At 40.9% G+C, this 23,683-nt stretch overlaps 1 protein-coding gene across 1 annotated transcript in view; it reads right to left on the minus strand.

The window, feature by feature from the left end:
* Positions 1 to 23,683, minus strand: part of LOC130931854 (xylosyltransferase 1-like) — a 53,862-nt gene that overhangs the window by 4,360 nt on the left and 25,819 nt on the right. Inside the window, exons 5-10 of the mRNA XM_057860991.1 lie at positions 18,839 to 18,919; positions 18,560 to 18,776; positions 15,678 to 15,854; positions 9,789 to 10,051; positions 2,966 to 3,161; positions 104 to 440 (exon numbers count right to left, since the gene is read on the minus strand). Of these exons, the coding sequence (XP_057716974.1) occupies positions 104 to 440; positions 2,966 to 3,161; positions 9,789 to 10,051; positions 15,678 to 15,854; positions 18,560 to 18,776; positions 18,839 to 18,919 (1,271 nt within the window). The remainder of the gene's footprint in view (positions 1 to 103; positions 441 to 2,965; positions 3,162 to 9,788; positions 10,052 to 15,677; positions 15,855 to 18,559; positions 18,777 to 18,838; positions 18,920 to 23,683) is intronic.

Consider the following 23,683-nt stretch of genomic DNA (forward strand, 5'->3'; position numbering starts at 1 on the left):
TTTACAGTCTCCAATTGTGTTACATATGTTGGAGTTGTGGTCGAGTAAAAATTGGCGCTGCTCCTGTTTTTTTATGTCGGGGGGCTTTAGCGCTCCTCCTCACCTGGCGATATGGGCCGCCCTCGTCGGAACTGCAGCGGGGCGATAAGGAAAGCGGTCTGTCCCAGCGGGCTCCAACGGTCCAGGACCTTGAGCGTCCAGATGCCGGGGCGCAGGGGCCCGGCCAGCGGGGGGCGGTAGTGCGTGACCTCGGCGCCGGCGTCCACGCGCACGTCGTATGTGGCCGCTATCACATTGGTGGGGTCGATCCACACCACGGTGGCCGTCAAGTTGCCGGATCCCCGCCTCCAGCGCAGCGCCGCCGACGGGGCGTCCTCAGGGCCCAGAAGGCCCCCGCGCGTGACGAACAGGCGCTCCTTGGCGTCCCACTCGCGACCCACCTGCAACAGGACAGCCTTGAAACTCACTGGCGACCAATCTTCTCTTACCGGCTTAAATTGGGCGAGGCGACTGGTCCTAAATGTGTTCTGACGCTTTGTGCTTTCAATGTATCTTATCTGAGACAGTGGTACCTCGAGATACAAAAGCTTTGGTACATTTTACGAAAAGATTTTCAAAACTTCACATTACAAAAAAGTACTCATCCTATGAAAGATAATACGTACAGTCACAGATCATTCCCGCTCGTAGCAATGCAATAATGTAGCATAATTTTTGGACTATAAGGCGCACCGCACTATAAGCCACCACCCACCAAATTTGACATAAATGGAGTTAGTGACAACATTTTCTCATGACATCTGTCATAAGCATTCATTAATGCCCATAATAGTGTCATGTCATAATTATGAGTCTTATGACAGTCGACGCTGCTGTCAAGTAAAGTGTTACCTATTAATAAAAATAAATCAACAAATAAGCCGCACTGGACTATAAGCTGCAGGATTCATAATGTGGCCCGGATGTAGTCCGAAAATTACGGTTACTACATTTGACTATACAGTGATCCCTCGGTACTTTGTGCATCAAACAACACGCCCTCACTCCATTGCGTTTTTTTTTTTTTTTTAATTGAAATTAAATAAATACAGATAAGCTGTCCTGATTCGATCACGTCCTTCCTGCCGCTTATCCTGGTCAGGCAGTGCACTGGAGTTTCTTATTAAAGTTAACGATGATTGACAGGCGTTGCCAGAGAAGCTCGGAAGCCGAAACTTCAAGGCGCCGCATGTGTCAATCATCGTTTGTCTTGTTAAACACTTGCTGTGGCATATCATTGTGTGTATGTGAGCGGATTTGAGTGGACTCACTCCACTCCAAAACCATTTGCTAATATATACACCACCAAGCGACCCCAAACTTTTGAACCGTGGTGTATCATATAGGATTTTTCATTATGTACACTACGGTTCAAAAGTTTGGGGTGGCTTAGACCCCAAACGTTTGAACGGTAGTGTATATATATACTTAAAAGTTTTTTTTTTTATTATACGTATCTCTTTCCAATGCTGTATATGGATAAATATATTGAACACACCAAAAAATAAAAATTAAAAAAAAATTGAGGGGTGGGGCGCGGTTCGGAAGACCTGTGACCAAGGATTGTTGATTTGTATGAAGCTGGAAAGGATACAAAACCATCTCTAAAAGTCTGGATGTCATCCATCGACAGTCAGAGAAGTTGTCTACTAATGGAGAGAGTTTGACACTGTTGCTTCTCTCCCAAGGAGTGGCCGTCCACCAAAGATGAGGCCAAGAGTTCAGCGCAGAATACTCAGAGAGGTATAAAAGAACCCTAGAGTGTCTGCTAAAGACTGACAGAAATCATTGGCACAGCCCAACAACTCTGTGCACACATCAACTATATGTAAGACTATGGCCAAGAATGGTGTTCATGGGAGGACTTCACAGAGGAAGCCACTGCTGTCTAAAAAAAAAAAAACTTGCTCATTTAATGTTCGCAAAAAAGGCACTTGGACACTCCATAGAAGTTATTTTGTGGACTGATGAAACCAAAGTTGAATTATTTGGGAGTAACACACAACGTCATGCGTGAGGGGAAAAATGGAACAGCTCACCAACCTCAACACCTCCTCCCCAACGTGAAGCATGGTGGAGGGAGCATCATGAGCTGGGGCTGTTTTACTGCCTCAGGGCCTGCACAACTTGCAATCATGAATGGAAGAATGAATTCAAAAGTTTTGCAGGAAAACCTGAGACCGTCTGTCAGACAATTGAAGCTAAAAAGAGGATGGATGCTGCAACAAGACGATTCAAAACACAGAAGTAAATCAACTTCAGAATGGTTTCAGAAGAACAAAATACACGTTCTGGAGTGGCCAAGTCAAAGTCCATACTTGAACTCCACTGAGATTCTGTGGCATGACCTAAAGACAGTGATTCATGCCAAACATCCCAGGAATCTTGACTTAACTATAGCAGTTTTGTGGAGAAGAATAGGCCCAGATTAGTCCTGATTGATGTGCCAGGCTGATCTGCAGCTACAGGAAGCGTCCGGTTGAAGTTATTGCTGCCAAGGGGGGAGGGGGAACAAATTTTTAAATGTGATGGTTCACTTATTTTTCCCATTTTCTGTCATTGTTTACATACTATCCTCATTAAAATATGAAAACCTATAAATGTTTGGGTGGTTTTAGTTAAATGAGTTTTTTCATCCGTTTGATTTTGACAAAGATCAGCTCACATTTGATGGTGATTTTATGCAGAAATTCCAAAAGGCTCAGATACTTTTTATACCACTGTATATGAAAAAATCATGATACAAAAGCCAATTGATTTCGTATCTTGAGGTACCAGTGTATAGTCAACAGCAGAGGACTTCTGCAAAAGTAGTGTTAACCTAACCCTGAATTTTGGATGTCATTGACATGATTTGTTTTCTTTGCTTGGAGAAAAAAAAAGGACACAAGTGTATCGGACGTGTGCATGTGTGTGTGTGAGCAACCTGGATGTGCAGAAGCCTGTTGTCCGGATGGGGGCGTTTGTCCTGGCTAAAGTGGTCCCGGGGGGTCACCCAGGTCTCCAGTGTCTCAGACCTGCCAGAGCCCAGTTCGGTCGCCACGTGACGCACCAGATAACCCTGGAAGCGGTCCGACAGGAAGTACATGTGCACGGAGAGAGGCTGACCCGTCCCCTCGTACCTGAGAAGCACAGCCGGCAAACAGAGCGGTCTTCAGTTTCTGAGGCCACGGACTTAAATAAATAGGCAACGTTCTCAAACAGAGCAGTCTTATTCGACACAAGGAGCTCCTTGTCGCTCGGTACGTCCGATCCGGACGGGCGCCAACGTTGGCTACCTTCTCTTCCGCCGCCGGCTTTAACCCAAACGTCACTTATAAGCATTGGTTCAAATCGATGAGTGACCGTCGGGATAATGGCGTCAACTTGTTGTGTGCTCTGTTTGGACAGTCTTTCTATTTTCAAGGGCAGTGAGCCAATTTTTACAACTGTGTACAAGAATGTGTCTGTGCTCGGTCGAACCATCTTCACCATTTACATGCTACCCCTCGGTCGTGTCGTCAGCAGGCATGGAATACAATTCCATATTTCAAGGTCACTCCATCCTCCAGCCCCCTCCTGTTTCTCAACTTGACTCCTGCCTGGAGGAGATAAAGGCTCGGATGAGTGAAAACTTCCTGCTGCTGAACAGCTCCAAAACAGAAGCTATTCAAATTGGTACTCCTCACCAGCTCCGTTCTGCCCCCATTCCCCCAGTTTCCTTTTTCGGCCACAAATTTTCCTTCTCCCTTTCTGTGACTAATTTGGGAGTCAGGTTTGACCCTCATCTTAGCTTTAACAATCATATCAATTATATTTGCAAAACCTCCTTCTTTCACCTCCGCAAAATTGCCAAACTCCGGCGGTCTCTCTCCCGTCCTGCTGCAGAGAGACTTGTCCATCTCCTCCAGGTTGGACTATTGTAACGCACTCCTCATCGGATCCCTGGCAAGAGCCTACAAAGGCTCCAGTATGTCGAAAACAGCGCTGCCAGGGTCCTGACGAGGGTGCGTAAACACAAGCACATCACTGGGTCCCTGTTCACCTCCGTATTGAATTCAAAATCGTCCTTCACACCCATCACTGTCTACACGGTGTAGCCCCCATCTACCTCACCAAACTCCTCACACCAAATACTTCAGCCAGAACTCGGTCAGGCCTTAAAAAGAAGGACTACAAACTTAACTTTTTAAAAAAGCTTACCCTGGCTAATTTTATCTGATTTTATCTATGTTTCTGTCTATTTTTGCTTTTACTCTTTTATTCTTAGTGTTTTTATTTTTTTAAATGTGCACTTTGAGATTTGTTTTTCAAATGTAAAGTGCGGTATAAATAAAATGTATTATTATTATTATTATTATTAAGAATGTTCTAAAAACCTCCCTTTATGGATGAACACTCAGTTAACAACAAGCACTTGCTGCAAGTGGTCACAATTAGAACCATGTCTAGGGAGAGTGACATGTGGTTTTCCATCATTCATTTTGGAACTACACAGTATGTATGTAGCAGACATGTCCAAAGTCCGGCCCAGGGGCAAAATGCGGCCCTTGGTCAAATTTCATCCGGCCCCCAGCCTCTGTCATAAAATCAGTAACATCTGGCCCGCACACAGACTTCATAAATTGGTCAGCAGTACTGCCACCATATGAAGTAGCTTACACACTAAATGCTGCTCCTTATTTACCCACCAAAAGGCAGCAGCACTCTAAGCAACATTACCCCGGGTGACCCTTTATTCCCAATTTTCTAAAATGGCGACAATCCACAAAAAGAAGAAAGTTGACTGCGACGGCCGATGCTTCAAGGATAGGTGGAAATTGGAATATTTCTTCACTAAAATATGCAACACCTGTGTCTGCCTCCTCTGCAAAGAGACAGTCACTGTTTTTAAAGAGTTCAATGTGAGGCGCTATTACCAAACAAGACACGCTGACATGTACAACAAGATTACAGGTAAGATGTATAGCGAGAAATTGAAGCAACTTGAAGCTAGTTTAATTTTACAGCAGCAGTATTTCGTAAGAGCCCGAGAGTCGAAGGAGAACGCCACAAAGGCTAGTTGCGAGATTGTTGAAATTATTCATTAAAAAATAATAATAAAGCAAATGTGACACACGGAATGGCTTGCTAAAATTTGCTTAAATATATTGTTCCACGTAAAGGACTTCAGCCAAGGTCGGCCCCCCACATTTTTACCACACCAAATCTGGCCCCCTTTGCAAAAAGTTTGGACCCCCCTGGTCTATAGGCTGGCCACGTGTCCGGTAGGTGACTACAAAGCACATCTGCAATGTTGCACATCAAAACATAACGAAGCTTCTTTTTTTTATGGCCTTAAAATAAATCATTTTTGAAAAGTTTTGGAATTGTAATTTAGTTTTTAAGCATCAAATGATGATTAGACATCTGTTATTTTCAACTTACAGTGTATCACAAAAGTGGGTACACCCAGGAGCGCTGCCAGGGATTTTGGGCCCCATGAAGAAGATATCACTTTTACACACTAATTTGTACATTTTCTGCATTAATTTAAGATGAAAATATATTGATGTAAATATACAGCGTATAGAGCAATAATGAACAGACTGTTATCATCTATAAGAAATGTACTGAAGGCCATCTTTTACAATCTAAACATATTTTTATTATCAATATTCTCAAAGCAAATACCATAATGAATGACTTAGAATAAATGTTATGTTTTAACTATACTGCTGTATACATTACAGTATACAACTGTTTTAGTATGAAGAGCTTGCTAAGGGTTTGCCTACTGTACTGATTAAATGTAAGCTAAAAGTGGAGCAAACACTAGCTAGCAAACAATTACAGTATTTCATTATGGAGTAGTCTTAGCCCCATCTGGAAACTCGCGATCTCCACTATAGGCTACAGCTCTGAAGCGAGGTCCCTTGTTAACAAACTAAATTCAATTGATGACAAACTAAATTCAATGAATTCTTGACAAACTGGATTCAAGCCGATTTTAAAAAAGAACATTTCCACACCAACTTTCAACATCTGTAGGATACCAAAAAATGCCATCATTATTTGGAATCCATTTTTTTAATAGGTGAATAACGCTCTTAATGTCATTGTATAATACTTTCCTGCCTTTTATTTACTATGTGCCATGTTTGTCTTTGTTGTAAAGCACTTTGGGGACCTTTCGGGTTTTGTAAAGGGTCTATATCAGGGGTGTCCAAACTTTTTGCATACGGGGCCAGATTTGGCGTGGTAAAAATGTGGGGGGCCGACCTTGGGTGACGTCCTTTACGTAGAACAATATGTATAAGCAAAATTTAGCAAGCCATTTAGTGTGTCACATTTGCTTTATTATTTTTTTAATAAATAATTTCAACAATCTCGCAACTGGTCTTTGTGGCGTTCTCTTTCGACTCTCGAGCTCTTGCGAAATCCTACTGCTGTGAAATTAAACTAGCTTCAAGTTGCTTCAATTTCTTCAGTTTCAATTTCTTCCTTGTAATCTTGTCGTACATGTCAGCGTGTCTTGTTTGGTAATATCGCCTCACATTGAAACATTTAAAAACAGCGACTGTCTCTTTGCAAATGTTGCAAGACACAGTTGTTCCGTATTTTAGTGAAAAAATAGTCCAATTTCCACCTATCCTTGAAGCGTCGGCCGTCACAGTCAACTTTCTTTTTTTTGTTGATTGTCGCCATTTTAGAAAATGGAAGTAATGGGTCACACGGAGTAACGTTGCTTAGCCCTTAAATACCTGCAACATGAAGCAGAGAATCCCAAAATTTGAAAAATAAAGTCCTAATGAAACCTATTTTTCAAATGTATAAAAAGAAAATGTATATGTGAAATAAGCGCTCTAATATCTGTAACCCATGGTAAATCATGTTTTTTTCTCATGGAACCTGCAGATGCATGTGTTGACTTGCATCCATTATTTTATTTTATTTTTATTTTTTCAAAAGGAAATGTCAAAATTCTAAATTAGTCTCAAAATCATGAAATTTTAGGTGTATCAAATGCGATACATATGGCAATAAAGGATTAAAGTGCTGCTGCCTTTTAGTGGGTAAATGAGGAGCATCATTTCGTGTGTAAGCTACTTCATATGCTGGTTGCAGTACTGCTGACCAATTTATTAAGTCTGTGCGGGTCAGACGTTATTGATCTTATGACAAAGGCTGGGGGCCGGATGAAATTTGACCACGGGCCGCATTTGGCCCCCGGGCCGGACTTTGGACATGTCTGGTCTATATAAATAAATTTGATTGATTGATTGATTTACCATTAAGGCCGGGAAAATCCCGTATTTCTTACAGAGTGAGCTAAGATAACAGGTTAATTTTCAGCACTACAATGACACAAGACACCAACCTTCCTTTATGAAGTACTCTGTCACATCCTGTTGGCCTTTTCTACCCCTCTCATGTTTTGCTTTCTTTTTTTTCCCGATTTTTGTTTTGAAAACATTTCTGCAGCAGCGTGCACTCCGAGTCATTGAGTGGTGTAAATGCGCACCGCTTCTGATCGAAGGAAGGGCGGATCAAACCATTGAATGAAAATACGGGGGTTGGGAGGAGGGGTGGCTGGCAATACATATGCTCGCTGGGTGTTTACTTTTGCCAAAAACAAAGCAAAAGAACTGAACCCTTCATTTTATTCCTATTAAAATGATCATGATTAATATTTCAATTTGCAAACGATTACCTAATGTTTTAATTTTCTCTGTGGGCCCCATCAGGGCATGGATGGGCCCTTAGAATCAATATCACCTTTTACCCCTATACGGCACCCCTGAGTACACCCCTGGCATTTCTGCAGCTACAGTATATTTTTTCATAGGACAACACTGACAAAATGACACTTTGACACAATGAATACTATATAACTACAAACTATATAATAGAGTTCATTTATTTTCCCCTCAAAATATAGCCATTAATATCTAAACCCCTGGCAACAAAAGTGAGTACACCCCTATGAAAAAACTTAAATCCTAAATGTCCAAACTGAGTACTGCTTATCATTTTTCCCTTCAAAATGTTATGTGACTCGTTACAGGAGTGCTTTCAGCATTTCTGCAGAGATTGAAGAGGTGGGGGGTCAGCCTGTTAAGTACATTACTAAATGTCCAAATTGAGTATTGCTTGTCATTTTCCCTCCAAAATGTCATGTGACTCATTACAGGAGTGCTTTCAGCATTTCTGCAGAGATTGAAGAGGTGGGGGGTCAGCCTGTTAAGTACATTACTAAATGTCCAAATTGAGTATTGCTTGTCATTTTCCCTCCAAAATGTCATGTGACTCATTACAGGAGTGCTTTCAGCATTTCTGCAGAGATTGAAGAGGTGGGGGGTCAGCCTGTTAGTGCTTAGACCATACGCCACACTCTACATCAAATTGGTGTGCATGACTGTCACCCCAGGAGGAAGCCTCTTTACACAAGAAAGGCCGCCCGTCACATCAGACCATAGGACATGGTTCCAGTAATCCATGTGCTTTGTTGACATGTCTTAAGCAAACTGTTTGCGGGATTTCTTGTGTACCATCTGCAGAAGAGGCTTCCTCCTGGGGTGACAGCCATGCACACCAATTTGATGTAGAGTGCGGCGTATGGTCTGACCCCCCACCTCTTCAATCTCTGCAGCAATGCTGACAGCACTCCTGTGACGAGTCACATGACATTTAGGAGGGAAAATGACAAGCAGTACTCAATTTGGACATTTAGGGATTGAAGGAATTTAGTCCTCCCAGCCCAAACCCCACGGCAACAGAACGGAAATGTGCTCCGCCGCTCGACGCCCCCGAAGAGCCAGGCCAGGAGGAAGCCAAACTCCACGCGTTCCTGTGTTAACCCTTTGCACACTGACTCCATGTTTCAAAAGCTTGAAGAACACTCGCCGAAAACAGGTTGACAATTTATTCGTCGACAATGGTAAAAAACAAGGCAAAAACAGACGACGGAGGGACAATTCTGGATCCAAAACAAGGCTACATGTTTCCGAGCAGAAGAAATCTGTCTTATCTCAGTGTCCAGTCTTTTTGAAGTCTTTGCTGACGCGGGTCTTGTCGAAGGCGTTTCTGGGCGTTGCTTTTGGGCCGCCCCCGCTGTGGCCGGTTTTGGGCGGCTTAGGTTCGTGCGCGGATTGGGACGCCCGCTATCAACTTTGTTGCCCAGGCTGGTTGTACTTGTTTTAGGACAAAGCGCTTTGTCCTTGGAGTTTGCTGGGAGAGCAGATTACCCGAGTTGGTGCGTCACTCTTGTGATAAGACGGCATTGTGTATCTCTTCTATTTCTTCTCATTAAACTATGGTGTGCTATTTATTTTATATTAGTAGTGTAGTCCTACCGTAAATATGAAAATGATACTATTTCCTGATTAATTATATTACGTGTGTTAGACTAATACAAACAGTTAGACGGTGCCTACGAAAACCTGTACCATATGTATGTGTTAGACTATATATGTGTTAGACTAATACAGACAATTATATGGTGTGTGCGATGACGATATCGTTTCTCCTTCAGGATGTGCGTAGTTTCTAAGTGGTGTACTCACTTTTGTTGCCAGGGGTTTAGATATTAATGGCTACATTTTGAGTTATAAATGAACTCTATTATATAAGCTGCACACAAACTACTTTTCATTGTGTCAAATTGTCATTTTGTCAGTGTTGTCCCATGAAAAGATATACTTAAATAGCTGCAGAAATGCGAGGGGTGTACTCACTTTTGTCATACACTGTTTATTTCAACTGATTGGAATGCCTTGAGAGGAAATGACCTGCACGCGTCGTAGACGGGGCGTCCTCGCGCCGAGACCGTGGCCCGCTCCAGGCCCATGCGCGCGAAGGCGTGAAAGTGGCTGAGTGCGGCGTCCGTCGGCGCGGCGTCCGTCTCGCGATCGTAGACGTTCTCCCAGTAGGCATTCAAGCCGGGCAGGCCCGGCGCCGGCGTCCCGAACAGCTGCGCGTCCAGCTGGTTGATGACTTCCTGGCTCACGGTGGCCTCAAACTTCCTGGCGAAGAAGGCCGGGCGCGACGCTTGCTGCCAACAGCACAGAGGGAGGGAAGGACATACAAGTCAGTCTTAAGTAAAAATCAAGCAAGTCATTCCACTAGTGCTGCATTGATGACTCAATTAACTCCAGTAATTTGATTAGAAAAACGCTTCGAATCATATGTTGCTACTTCAAAGATTCGTTTAATTAGAGTGACGTTGTCACAGTTTGTTTTCCAAAGTGTCGCCTTTAGTTTTATTGATTTGGGTGGATACACTGCCCTCTCATGGCAACAGTGAATATGCCATTACATGTCTGACATGGCTTAATCCAGTTGCTGTCTGTTGAGACCAACATAAGGTATGTCTTTGTTTGAGCTAATAAGTTTGTTTATGCGTTCGTTATTTAAAGGGAATAGCATCTTTTCTCATATTTACCGTTCGACTGTTTGTATTACTCTAACGTACCCAATATAAAATAAATAGTATTTCTATCATAGTTTAAGGAAAACAAGCAGAATATATTTGACATAGGGCATAAGAGATACATGACACCTTCTGACCACGGTAGCCCAACGCGTGCGTCATGCAGCTGACTATGGAAGATTGACGCTGACTACCAGGTGATAAGCAAGGCATCCACAAGCCCACGTGTGCAAGATAAAGATAAAAACAATATCCTGTAAAAATATTAGAGTAGAGAGATTGAATCAATGATATTTTGCGGCTCTCTTCGTAGCATTTTCCTTGTTCTGAATAATTCCCCCTCAATGGGCTGAATTCTAAATCAGATGAAATAGTGACACTGCCGACGTCATCCTTCAGCTGGGGACGCTAGAGCGCTATAATGAAAGGCGTGGCTAAACGGAAGATTAAAAGACGAATTTCTCGTCATCTGCGCTTTGCCAAATTGTTGTATATAGTCGAATTGTATCAAAATATGATTTTAATTCACATAATAATGCTATTTAAGACTTTTTTTTATCCCGTCATAGGTACTTTACGGCAACGCATTAACTGTTCGTAATCCGATGACTCGATTATTCGAACTAATTTATCGAAAGATTAATCAATTAACTAAATTATCGATAGCTGCAGCCCTACATTGCACTGCTACTTGGATTTACGATCTAGGATTTTCTATATACCTGCACTAATCTACAGTTTATTCAGACAGATATGTCCCGAAAAAACATAAGCGAGTTTTGGTGGCCGAAAAGTGTCATTGCATGTAATTGACTTTACTATGTATATAACAAATGTAAAGCAATAAAACAAACAACAAAAATGAATGAAATTAACAAAAAATGATATTTTTATAATGGGTCAAAATTATTTTTCGAACAGATCATGTGACGAGCACCTTAGATGGTCATTTGCTTTACATATTATTAAAAGAAAAATAGGGGAGGGCAATTTTATTTTTCAAATGATTTTTTTTCTTTGTTTGAAAATTTTTTTTTTTTTTGATTGAAGCAACTTTTTGGGGGATTGAATGATTTAGACACAAATGTCCTACCTATTAAATGGCCCAAACACAAAAAGGATTGCTAAAATCAAAGAAAACTTTTTAAAAGAAAAATTAAGAGTTCAAATGCAAATATTTGAGTCTGAAATCTTTTTTTGCATTCAAAAACTTTTTTTCTATGATTAAAATGTATCTTTTTTTTTTGATTGAAGTGATTTTTCTTTTGAAAAAATAATATTTTTTTGTTTGAAGCAACTTCTTTTTTGACGGAATAATAAAGACGCAAATGTCCTAGCCAAAATGTGGCCCCAACGCAAAACATTACTTCATTAAAAAAAGTGGCTTCAACCCAAAAAAATTGACTTCAATCAAAAGCATTTTTTTGAGTTTCAAATTGATTTTTGCATCCAAACACATTTTTTTCTTGCTTGAAGTGACTTTTTTTTAATTGAAAATATATATTTTGGTTGAAGTAACTTTTTTGGGGGATCAAATGATGAAGACACAAATCTTCCTCGATATGGCTCCGCCCAGGGGATACAATTTTGGACTGGGGTAACTACATTGGCATGACACCGGCGGGCATAACGTATTCAATGGATGACGATCTTGGCAAAAGTATAGCTGTCCTAAGCAGCCTAATTTAGAATTCCCCTCAAGAATGATGGGAAACAAAACAAAAAAAAAAACCGCTCATTTTCAACTTATTATTATAAATATTCTTGTAAGTTAATTTTATTGCCGACACTGCGTTTTGGGTTCATCAACTTGTTGTGCCCCCCCTGCCCCAAAAGTCAAACTCCGCCTATGCTAAAAAAAAAAAAAATAATATATATATATATATATATATATATTTTAGAAAAAAAACGAATTCATTTGGGAACCTCACATGACATGACAAATTGACATCCAAACTTTTAATTGGCCCAAAGCAGTCAATCAGATGAAACAATCTGCCTCCCAAACATAAAAGTAGGTTAAAGTCACGAGACCGCTCCGCTTCTTGGAGGGAGTACGCGACCGGTGCGAAGGCGGCGCACAGCGTTGTCCGCCGCGGCCTCGCCATAATGACGGCTTGGAGGCCAGGAGGCGTCTATAAATACAGCAGCTGCTTCCTGGAGAGGCTCATAGCGCTAATTTGGCCCCAGTTATTCCCGGCGTGGCACGTGGAGTCTTTTCCAGGCCAGGAATATCAAACACTTCCTGCCGGGACGGCCTTCTAATAACAAGCAGGAACCGTCGGAGTTCATCGTTCGCTTGAAAGAGTTCCTGTGCCTTTTCAGGTACAGCTTCTTCAGACTGACCCAGATGTTTCACGCTGTAAAGTCAAAATCACTTCAGGGTCTGGATTTTCAAAGGACTCTTGAAAGTAGAGGTGGGAAGCTCTGGGAACAAACGTTCATTCACACCCTCACAGTCAAAATGGATTGGATGTCAGTGAGTTAACACGGACAATATACTAGTGAAAAATTTTACGAGCAAACTGTTGGTCCAGTCACATTTCAAACAGTCACGTGTTTTTTTTAAACAATTTATCAACTCTTGGCGGGAGCATATCGATAACCTTTTTGGGATGCAAGGTGGTATGAAAAAGTATCTGAAGCTTTTGGAATTTCTTACATTTCCGCATAAAATCACCATCAAATGTGAGCTGATCTTTGTCAAAATCACACAGATGAAAAAACTGTGTCTGCTTTAACTTGAACCACCCAAACATTTATAGGTTTTCATATTTTAATAATGATACTGTGGTAGGGCTGCAGCTATCGATTATTTTAGTAGTCGATTAATTGACAAACAAGTTAGTTTGAATAATCGAGTAATCAGATAAGGAACATGAAAACTTAAAATACCTGAGCTGAGCCTCAAACGGTACAAAAAAATTAATTAGGATCTGTGTACGACAAAAGAACAATTGCTAACTTACATTGCAAAAGCTCGCTAGCTTAAATGCTATAAAACGCAATTTTTTTTTTTTTTTTTAAACAACGCTCTTCACAAATGATTCTGACACATATTCCCATAAAAAACAGCTAAACATACCTATAGACTAAATTACGAATGCATTAAAAAAACATTAGCTCAAACAAAAACGTATGTTGGTCTTAACACGGAGCAGCTGGATTCAGCCATGTGAAATGAGGCAGTCTAGAGGGCGGTGTAGCCATCCACATCAATAAAACTAAATGCAAACACTTTCAAAATAGGCCATTAGAACGCCACTTTAATTAAACGAATACTCGAAGCAGGAAAATTGAATTCAAATCTTTTTTCTAATCAAATCCTCGAGTTAATCGATTAATCGTTGCAGCACTAGAGAATAGCATGCAAACAATGACAGAAGGGGGAAAAATAAATAAGTGAACCCTCTGCCTAAGGAGACTTAAAGAGCAATTGAAACCAATTTTTACCATACAATTTTAGCCAGGTGTGTGCCCAATCACTGGTGAGTGGTTTGAAGCTGCCCTGCCCACTATAAAACACACACCTGGTAAGAATTGTCTTGATGAGAAGCATTGTCTGATGTGCATTATTGCTCGGACAAAAGAGCTGTCTGAAAACCTGCGATCAAGGATTGTTGATTTGTATAAAGCTGGGAAAGGATACAAAACCATCTCTAAAAAGTTTGGATGTTCCTCCATTGACAGTCAGAGAGGTTGTCTACAAATAGAGAGAGTTTGGCACTGTTGGCCGTCCACCAAAGATGACGCCAAGGGTTCAGCGCAGAATACTCAGAGAGGTAAAAAAGAACCCTAGATTGTCTGCGAAAGACTTACAGAAATTACTGGCACGGTCCTATATCTCTGTGCACACATCAACTATATGGCCAAGAATGGTGTTCATGGGAGGACTCCACGGAGGAAGCCACTGCTGTCTAAAAAATATATTGTTGCTCGTTCAGTGTTCGTAAAAAGGCACTTGGACACTCCACAGAAGTTATTTTGTGGATTGATGAAACCAAAGTTGAATTGTTTGGGAGTAACACACAACGTCATGTGTGGAGGAAAAATGGAAGAGCTCACCAACATCAACATCTCATCCCCACCGTGAAGCAGGGTGGAGGGAGCGTCATGATTTGGGGCTGTTTTGCTACCTCAGGGCCTGGACAACTTGTAATCATTAATGGAAGAATGAATTCGAAGGTTTATCAGGATGTTTTGCAGGAAAAACTGAGGCAGTCTGCCATACAGTTGAAGCTAAAAAGAGGATGGATGCTGCAACAAGACAATGATCCAAAATACAGAAGTAAATTAACTTCAGAATGGTTTCAGAAGAACAAAATACATGTTCTGGAGTGGTCATTTCAAAGTCCAGACTTGAACCCTATTGAGATGCTTTGGCATGACCTAAAAATAGCGATTCATGCCAGACATCCCAGGAATCTGACTAAACTACAGCAGTTTTGTAGAGAAGAACGGGCCAAGATGAGTCCTGATCGATGTGCCAGACTGATCTGCAGCTACAGGAAGCGTCTGGTTGAAGTTATTGCTGCCGGGGGGTACACAAAATATTAAATGTGATGGTTCACTTACTTATTTTTCCCTCTTCTGTCTTTGTTTGCATACTATCCTGATTAAAATATGAAAACCTATAAATGTTTTGGTGGTTTTAGTTAAAGCAGACACTGTTTTTTCATCTGCGTGATTTTGGTAAAGATCCGATCACATTTGATGGCAATTTTAAGCAGAAATGTGAGAAATTCCAAAAGCTTCAGATACTTTTTCATACCACTGTATGTGCCCTGCGACTAGCTAGTACCCTGTTAGGGTCTACTCCGCCTGCTGCCTGGAGTTAGCTGTGATAGGCTCCAGCAGAAGTACTGTAAAAAGTACAATACTGTAACTTTTGTTCAAATAAGAAAAAAAAAAAAAGACTCTGTATCGGCAGGTTCTCAAAATCAGGTTACTCGGACTCAGACGCAAAAATATGCGATCGGGACATCCCTAGTCATACCCCTATTTGAAAATGCTCAAAATGCCTAACTGGCAACTGCGCGGCTTACTCTCTATTAAAATGCTGTGGCTGCCAAATGTCTGGTTGTAAGGGTCAACTGGCTCGGAGGACAATTGACAAGACCCACAGCAGGTTTGAAAATGATTCCACAAGGGTCAAACCTTCCCATATTCTTTTCACCAAAGCTGAAAAAAACTTGGCCCATAGTTTCAATCCCTTCAGGAGAGTTAACGTGGAAAGCGGCGAGGTCACCTGGAAACGCGGCATGTCGGCGGGCTTGAAGTCGTTCGGAGAGCAGCCGCACCAATCCACGATGTGCTTGTACTGACATTTGCAACCCAGCTTCCGGTTCCAGTTGGTCAGCCTCAGGTTGTTGTCCACCACGCTGCCGCAGAGGGCGCTGTTCTCCAGCACCGTGTGGAAGAAGGACTGCGGAGGACGGAGCGCTAATTAGGCCAAAATCACACCTACGCCAGAGCCGTTCGATGCACCGCGTCAGTATTCGATAAAAGCAAGGGTGTCCAAACTACGCCGACTGCCCAGTTTTTATTGGCCTGCAGCAAATGATGAAAATACCCTTCAATACATCCCACACGAGTAGCTTCAGTTCAGCCTATATTTTGTTGTCTCAACATGCTGCCTCCTTCAAAGAGAAGGGATATTAGACGTTAAGTAATTTAAAAAGGCATCAATGTTGTGTAGGTAGGAGGAAGCACCACTAATTTTGCTACTGAAAGTCCGACCTGCATCCGAGTGAGCATAACATTAAACTGTGTGAACTTGCTAACCAGCAAAACTCGAGTAGAAGGCTGCTTATAGAGAAGTGTCCTTCTGTTTGTGTTTTCTACTGTTAACATTCATTAAACTGTGACAAATGCAGTTAACTCTGCTGGAAACAGTAGAATTAGAAAAACGTGAGCAAGAAGCTACGTCGAAAGTGAAAGAGAGAGAGAGAGAGACAGGTTCTGCATAACCTCAAATGTTGCTCACACAACACTACATAGATACACACACACACACCCACGCACACTCAAACAACAATCATAATAACAAAAACAAAAAAAATCTAAAAAACATTGTTTTACTTTCGTGAAATTGGCCCCTACTATATTGGCCCCTAAAGGGACATCGACAGGAAAAAAAAAAAAAATTAAGCAATCTGGTGGGCACCAGATAGTTTCTGGTGCACCCTACAAAACAATCTGGTAAACATTAGCATTATATAGCATTTAAGCTAGCGGACTTTGCTATGCAAGTTAGCCAATTGTTGCAATTCGCTTAAGTTGAGGGGATGCTTCATTTACATTTTTTAGCCAATTGTTGCAATTGGTCAACTTGCATAACAAAAGTCCGCTAGCTTAAATTCTATATAATGCTAATGTTTAAAACAATTGGCTAATTTGTATAGCAAAATTCGGCTAGCTTAAATGCTATATAATGCTTATGTTCTTGCATTGCAAAAGCCCACTAGCTTAAATGCTATATAAGGCTAATATTTTTGTATAGCAAAAATTCGCTAGCTTAAATGCTATATAATGCTAATGTTCACAACAATTGGCTAACTTGCATAGCAAAAGTCCACTGGCTTAAATGCTATAAAATGCTAATGTTCTTGCATAGCAAAAATCTGCTAGCTTAAATGCTATAAAATGCTAATGTTCACAACAATTGGCTAACTTGCATAGCAAAAGTTTGCTAGCTTAAATTCTATATAATGCTAATGCTTATAACAATTGGCTAATTTGTATAGCAAAATTCGGCTTCAATTCAGCTTAAATGCTATATAATGCTTATGTTCTTGCACAGCAAAAGCCCACTAGCTTAAATGCTATATAAGGCTAATATTTTTGTATAGCAAAAATTCTCTAGCTTAAATGCTATATAATGCTAATGTTCACAACAATTGGCTAACTTGCATAGCAAAAGTCCACTGGCTTAAATGCTATACAATGCTAATGTTCTTGCATAGCAAAAATCTGCTAGCTTAAATGCTATACAATGCTAATGTTCACAACAATTGGCTAACTTGCATAGCAAAAGTTTGCTAGCTTAAATGCTATCTAATGCTATTGTTCTTCCATAGGAAAAATCTGATGGCTTAAATGCTATACAATGCTAATGTTCACAACTATAAGCTAACTGGCATAGCAAAAGTTTGCTAGCTTAAATGCTATAAAATGCAAATGTTCACAACAATTGGCTAACTTGCGTAGCAAAGGTCCGCTAGCTTAAATGCTATATAATGCTAAAATTTACAACAAATGGCTAACTTGCATAGCAAAATTCCGCTAACTTAAATGCTACATAATGCTAATGTTCTTGCATAGCAAAAATCCGATAGCTTAAATGCTATAAAATGCTAATGTTCTTTCACGGAAAAACCTGCTAGCTTAAATGCTATACACTGCTAATGTTCACAACAATTGGCTAACTTGCGTAGCAAAGGTCCGCTATCTTAAATACTATATAATGCTAAAATTTACAACAAATAGCTAACTTGCATAGCAAAATTCCGCTAGCCTAATTGCTATATAATGCTAATGTTCTTGCATTGCAAACGGCCACTAGCTTAAATGCTATATAATGCAAATGTTCACAACAATTGGCTAACTTGCGTAGCAAAGGTCCGCTATCTTAAATACTATATAATGCTAAAATTTACAACAAATAGCTAACTTGCATAGCAAAATTCCGCTAGCCTAATTGCTATATAATGCTAATGTTCTTGCATAGCAAACGCCCGCTAGCTGAAATGCTATATGCTAATGTTTACAACAATTGGCTAACTTGCTTAGCAAAAGTCCGCCAGATTTTTTATTCATTGCGAAATATGACCTTCTTGTGGCCATGATGTTTTGAATTTTCAGTTTTTGTCTTTTTTTTTTTGAAAAATAATAAAAATTTGGAAAAAAAAGAAAAAGTCAGCCAGTTTAAATGCTATATAATGCTAATGTTCTTGCTTGGCAAAAATCCGCAAGTTTAAATGCTATATAATGCTAATTTTCACAACAATTGGCTAATTTACATAGCAAAAGTCCGCTAGCCAATGCTGAGACGAAACCTACGCCCTTGGTTTGTGGAATACTTCTTGAGATTTCCACCATGGAGTTTCCACACAAAGGTCGGCGCCTCACCTCGGCGGGAAGCAGCGTGAAGGCGTAGAAGCGCTTCAGGCCGGACACCAGCTCGTCTTTCGACCGCACCACGTAGTCCACGAAGGCCCGGTTGAGCAGGAACCAATCGGAGCCGCCGTCCACCGCGATGCCCTCCGGGATCTTGCGGTCGCCGAGGCGCCACATGTGCGTGTCGCACTCCAGGAAGAGGCGGTCCAGACCCTGCTTGCGGATGAAGCTGACACGGGCGTCGATAAGACGAACGCCCGGGGCGGGACGAGGGCGGGCGTCGGCGCTCACCGAGCGTTGTCCCGGCCGTGAGACTTGATGAAGTTGAGGTGGCGATGTTTGGACAAGAAGGCCACCAGCTGATCGTTGGTCCTGCCGGGATCGCGCACAAGTCAGCCAATCAGATCGCACGGCATACCGAATGTCCTATTCCCCACATATGACATTCTTCAAAGCAAATTTGGCAGTTGTCTTCCTCTCACTCTCCAGGAACCTTTGGGAAGACGTTTGCTTACTTGCTAAATGGGACAGCAACTTCTTGATAGTGCTTTTCACCCAATCCATATCACATTGAGCATTTAGTTGTTTTTAAACGTTGATGTCCTACCATTTTATCTTGTTTTTTGTTTACTATGTCCATAGACCTTATAATGTTGTTGACGGGTCACATCGGTCATGTTTTCCGTCCATATCTATAAAGAATTCAGGGATTTAAGCATTTATTCACAAGACTTTTCCCCGGAAAAGCTGTTTACATCAGGCGGCCGCTAACTACATTCACTAACAGACTAGCATTGTATGACATATTTACGTCAAATAAATGCTAAATGCACGTTTATTTTTTTGTTGTTGCTTTTAACCAAGAATCGAGACAATTTTACGCCCATATCTATAAAGAATTAGGGGATTTACACATTTATTCACAAGACTTTTCACCGGAAAAGCTCTGTTTACATAAGGCAGCCGCCAACTACATTCACTAACAGACTAGCACTGTACTTTGACATATTTACGTAAAATTAATGCTAACTGCACCTTGTTGTTTTTTTGCTTTTAACCAGCATCGAAACTCTTTTACGTCCATATCTATCAAGAATTTGGGGATTTAATCATTTATTCACAAGAATTTTCACCGGAAAAGCTCTGTTTACATAAGGCGGCCGCTAGCTACATTTACTAACAGACTTGCATTGTACTTTGACGTATTTACGTAAAATAAAAGCTAAATGCACATTTATTTTTTGTTGTTGCTTTTAACCAAGAATCGAGACTATTTTACGACCATATCTATAAAGAATTTGGGGATTTACACATTTATTCACAAGACTTTATACCGGAAAAGCTTTGTTTACATAAGGCAACCGCTAGCTACATTTACTAACAGACTTTTATTGTACTTTGACATATTTACGTAAGATAAATGCTAACTGCATGTTTTTGTTGTTGTTGCTTATAACCAAGACTGTTTTCCGTCCATATCTATAAAGAATTCAGGGATTTCTTCACAAGAATTTTCACAGGAAAAGCTCTGTTTACATAAGGCGGCCGCTAGCTACATTTACTAACAGACTTGCATTGTACTTCGACGTATTTACGTAAAATAAATGCTAAATGCACGTTTTGTTTTGCTTTTAACCAAGACTGTTTCACGTCCATATCTATAAAGAATTCGGGGATTTAAGCATTTTTTCACAAGAATTTCCCTTGCAAAAGCTCTGTTTGTATAAGGCGGCCGCTAGCTACATTTACTAACAGACTAGCATTGTACTTCGACATATTTACGTAAAATAAATGCTAACTGTACTTTTTTTTTTTTTTTTTGCTTCTAACCAAGAATCGAGACTGTTTTACGTCCATATTTATAAAGGATTTGGGGATTTAAGCATTTATTCGTAAGAATTTTCCCTGGAAAAGCTCTGTTTACATAAGGCGGCCGCTAGCTACATTTACTAACAGACTAGCATTGTACTTTGACATATTTAGGTAAAATAAATGCTAAATGCACATTTTTTTTTGCTTTTAACCAAGAATCGAGACTGTTTTACATCCATATTTACAAAGGATTTGGGGATCTAAGCATATATTCATAATAATTTTCCCTGGTAAAGCTCTGTTTACATAAGGCGGCCGCTAGCTACATTTACTAACAGACTAGCATTGTACTTTGACATATTTAGGTAAAATAAATGCTAAATGCACTTTTTTTTTTTTTTTTGCTTTTAACCAAGAATCGAGACTGTTTTATGTCCATATCTATAAAAACTTTGGGGATTTAAGCATTTATTCACAAGAATTTTCAACGAAAAAAGCTCTTTGTGATTCCACTCGGTCAGCTTTGACTGCCTCGCCAACAATGCAGGCCTCCTATTTAACGGCCCCGCGCCCCGTCAATACATTACGAAGTCTATGCTATATCTTAATGATAGGAATGTCACGATCGCATATTTTTGCACCTGAGTGCGATTCACCTGATTATGAGAATCTGCCGATACCAAGTCCGGGTCTGATACCAAGAACAAAAAGGTGTTGTTTTGTTTTTATTTGTGCATTATTTAACATTCCGAAGTTGAGTGGATTTGTATTACTTGGAGCCGATGCAGTATGCGGCGTGGGGTTAAGCAGCCAAATGAGGGAGAGTGGAGCGGCGCGGCGCTCGCTCCCATCGACCGCTCGCTCACTCTCGACAACAAAAAAAGCAGGTCATCGGATCGCTCATGCCATTTGCACGTCAATGGAAGCAGAGCACTATAAATGGCAAAACCGACCGGCATGCGGCTACAGACTGGTCGCCTGACAATGTCAGAACAAAGACGGACTCGGGCAGGGAGTCCAAACTATGACCTGCTGCCCATTTTTCTAATGATTGAAAATATCATGGAATATGCATAGCCTGGACAAGAAGCTTAGATGGAACCTCAGACTTAAAGGACTTCAAGGCCACACTTGTTCTCTTTTACGAAAATACGTGAAATCAAATCAAAATCATTTCTATAGTATCACAAACACATATATTATTGCCATTGTAAAAATCTATGATATTTAGTACATGTTTTGACTTACGAGGGCGTCATATTTTATGTGCGCAATGCACGCAGAAGGTGATGGCGCGATTGGGCTGGATTCGGAGAATAGCCGTGCTAGCAAGCGGAGCTAGTATGACGAATGGCATGATTTTCTCACATTCTGCTGCTGGTCAGACTGTTTTGTTACAGAGCTGTGGGATGACGTTGTATCTGCATCCAATTCCAGCTCATTAGCAGTGTCTTTAAACCGATCCTAGGTGGCTTGCCAAGCTATTGACTTGCTACCATTTGCCAGTTTATATATCCCTTCGTTGCTAGTTGCCTTGTTTTTCACGTTTGTCTGCTTTTGAAAATGTTTTTATTGATCCCGACCTACTGTCACGAACCCTTTTACGCAATCCCTACAGTATGTTATTGTTGATATCTGAAGTGAGCTGCGTTTTTCTAATTCCGTGGTCAAGCCAGACCCGGCGGCATGGGCGGGCATTAGGGGGCCGTGCCCGCCCTGAGGGACGGCTGTGCCCGCCCTAGCTCGATTAAAGTGTACTGTGTAATTTTTTATTTTATTTTAAATCTTCCACAAAAACACACACACACGGGGAGAATGAACCCTATATTCCAGTGTTTTTCAACCGATTGTGCCGCCGCCGCGAGAAATTATCCAATGTCGCTTTTTTTTAACATCGTCGGGCAAAGTTGCAGTAGGAAGGAAGGAATGTGGAAAAAGTTCTCGGTTGTGTGCAGATGAGTCGTGTTGCGTTCAAGAACTGCTCGGATTTCTAGCCGTCAGCCACCTTGCTCTCCCTAACAGTGTGGACCCCAGCACTTCTACTGTTCATTATTTGACTCGTCAAGTGTCGATATATACAAAAATGTCCTTTCCATTTTATCCATATGTGACGACCGTTAATCCTCCCTCTTTGTTTTATTCCAACACATTATCGAGGACAGCTAGGTGGGAGATACCTAGAAATCCGAGCAGTTCTTGAACGCGACACGAGCGGCTACAGTGCTGCTCAAAAGTTTGTGAACCCCCTCAACATTTTGGAATTTTCTATTATTTCAACCTGATTTCCTAATCAATCAATTCAGTAGTTTTTTTTTTTTTTTTAACAGTTGTGTTGTCGAGACTAAATTAAAAAGAGTTTTCATCAACTGATGTAGGTGCAAAATTGAACTGTTTGGTCACAACCAAAACCGCCATGTCAGGCGAAAAGTCAACACTGCATACCACCAAAAGAACCTTCTCCCAACAGTGAAGCATGGAGGTGGGAATGTCAAGATCTGGGCTTGCTTTTCATCCTCAGGACCTGGACAACTCCACATAGTCCAGGGAATCATGAATTCTGAGGAATATTGTCAAATCCTAGAACATAACCTGACGCCATCTGTTTTGAAGTTAAAGCTTGGCAGAAGGTGGATCATGCAACATGATAATGATCCAAAGCATTCCAGCAATACAACCAAGGAATGGCTGAAAAAGAAGAAGATTCGTGTTCTGGACTGGCCCAGTCAAAGTCCTGACCTAAATCCCATTGAAATGCTGTGGCGGGACCTGAAGCGAGCAGTTCATGCCAGGCGCCCATCAAACCTCTCTCAACTGACTGCGTTCTGCAAGGAAGAATGGGCAAAAATCCCCCAAAGTAGATGTGAGAGGCTGATTAGTCACTACAGAAACCGTTTGGTTGAGGTAATCTCTGCAAAAGGAGGCGCAATATCCTATTAACTGAAGGGGTTCACATACTTTTGCACACATGATATCTGAGTTTTTCTTAAATCAACCACTTTTGTTAAATAAAGAATGACAATATAACTATTTCTTTTGTTTCAGTCCATTATTTGGAATGTCAGTATTGTGGATTTGGGTATAACTTAACATTTAATAAGGTTATTTTAGTTTTTTTTTTACAAAAAATCTGACCATCGCTGTGGGGTTCACAAACTTTCGAGCAGCACTGTATCTAGCGCCATGGCGCCATACAAGCTTAAACTCATCTCCAAATGAGCCCCCGTCGCTTCAGTACAAGTCAATGGATTATTTTGTACGCAATCGTGAAAACACAGAGAAATGGGCAACTTTTTTGAGGAAAACTACAAAGATAAATAAGAACGC

Source organism: Corythoichthys intestinalis, chromosome 16 (assembly GCF_030265065.1).
Source record: "Corythoichthys intestinalis isolate RoL2023-P3 chromosome 16, ASM3026506v1, whole genome shotgun sequence".
Taxonomy (NCBI): Eukaryota; Metazoa; Chordata; class Actinopteri; order Syngnathiformes; family Syngnathidae; genus Corythoichthys; species Corythoichthys intestinalis.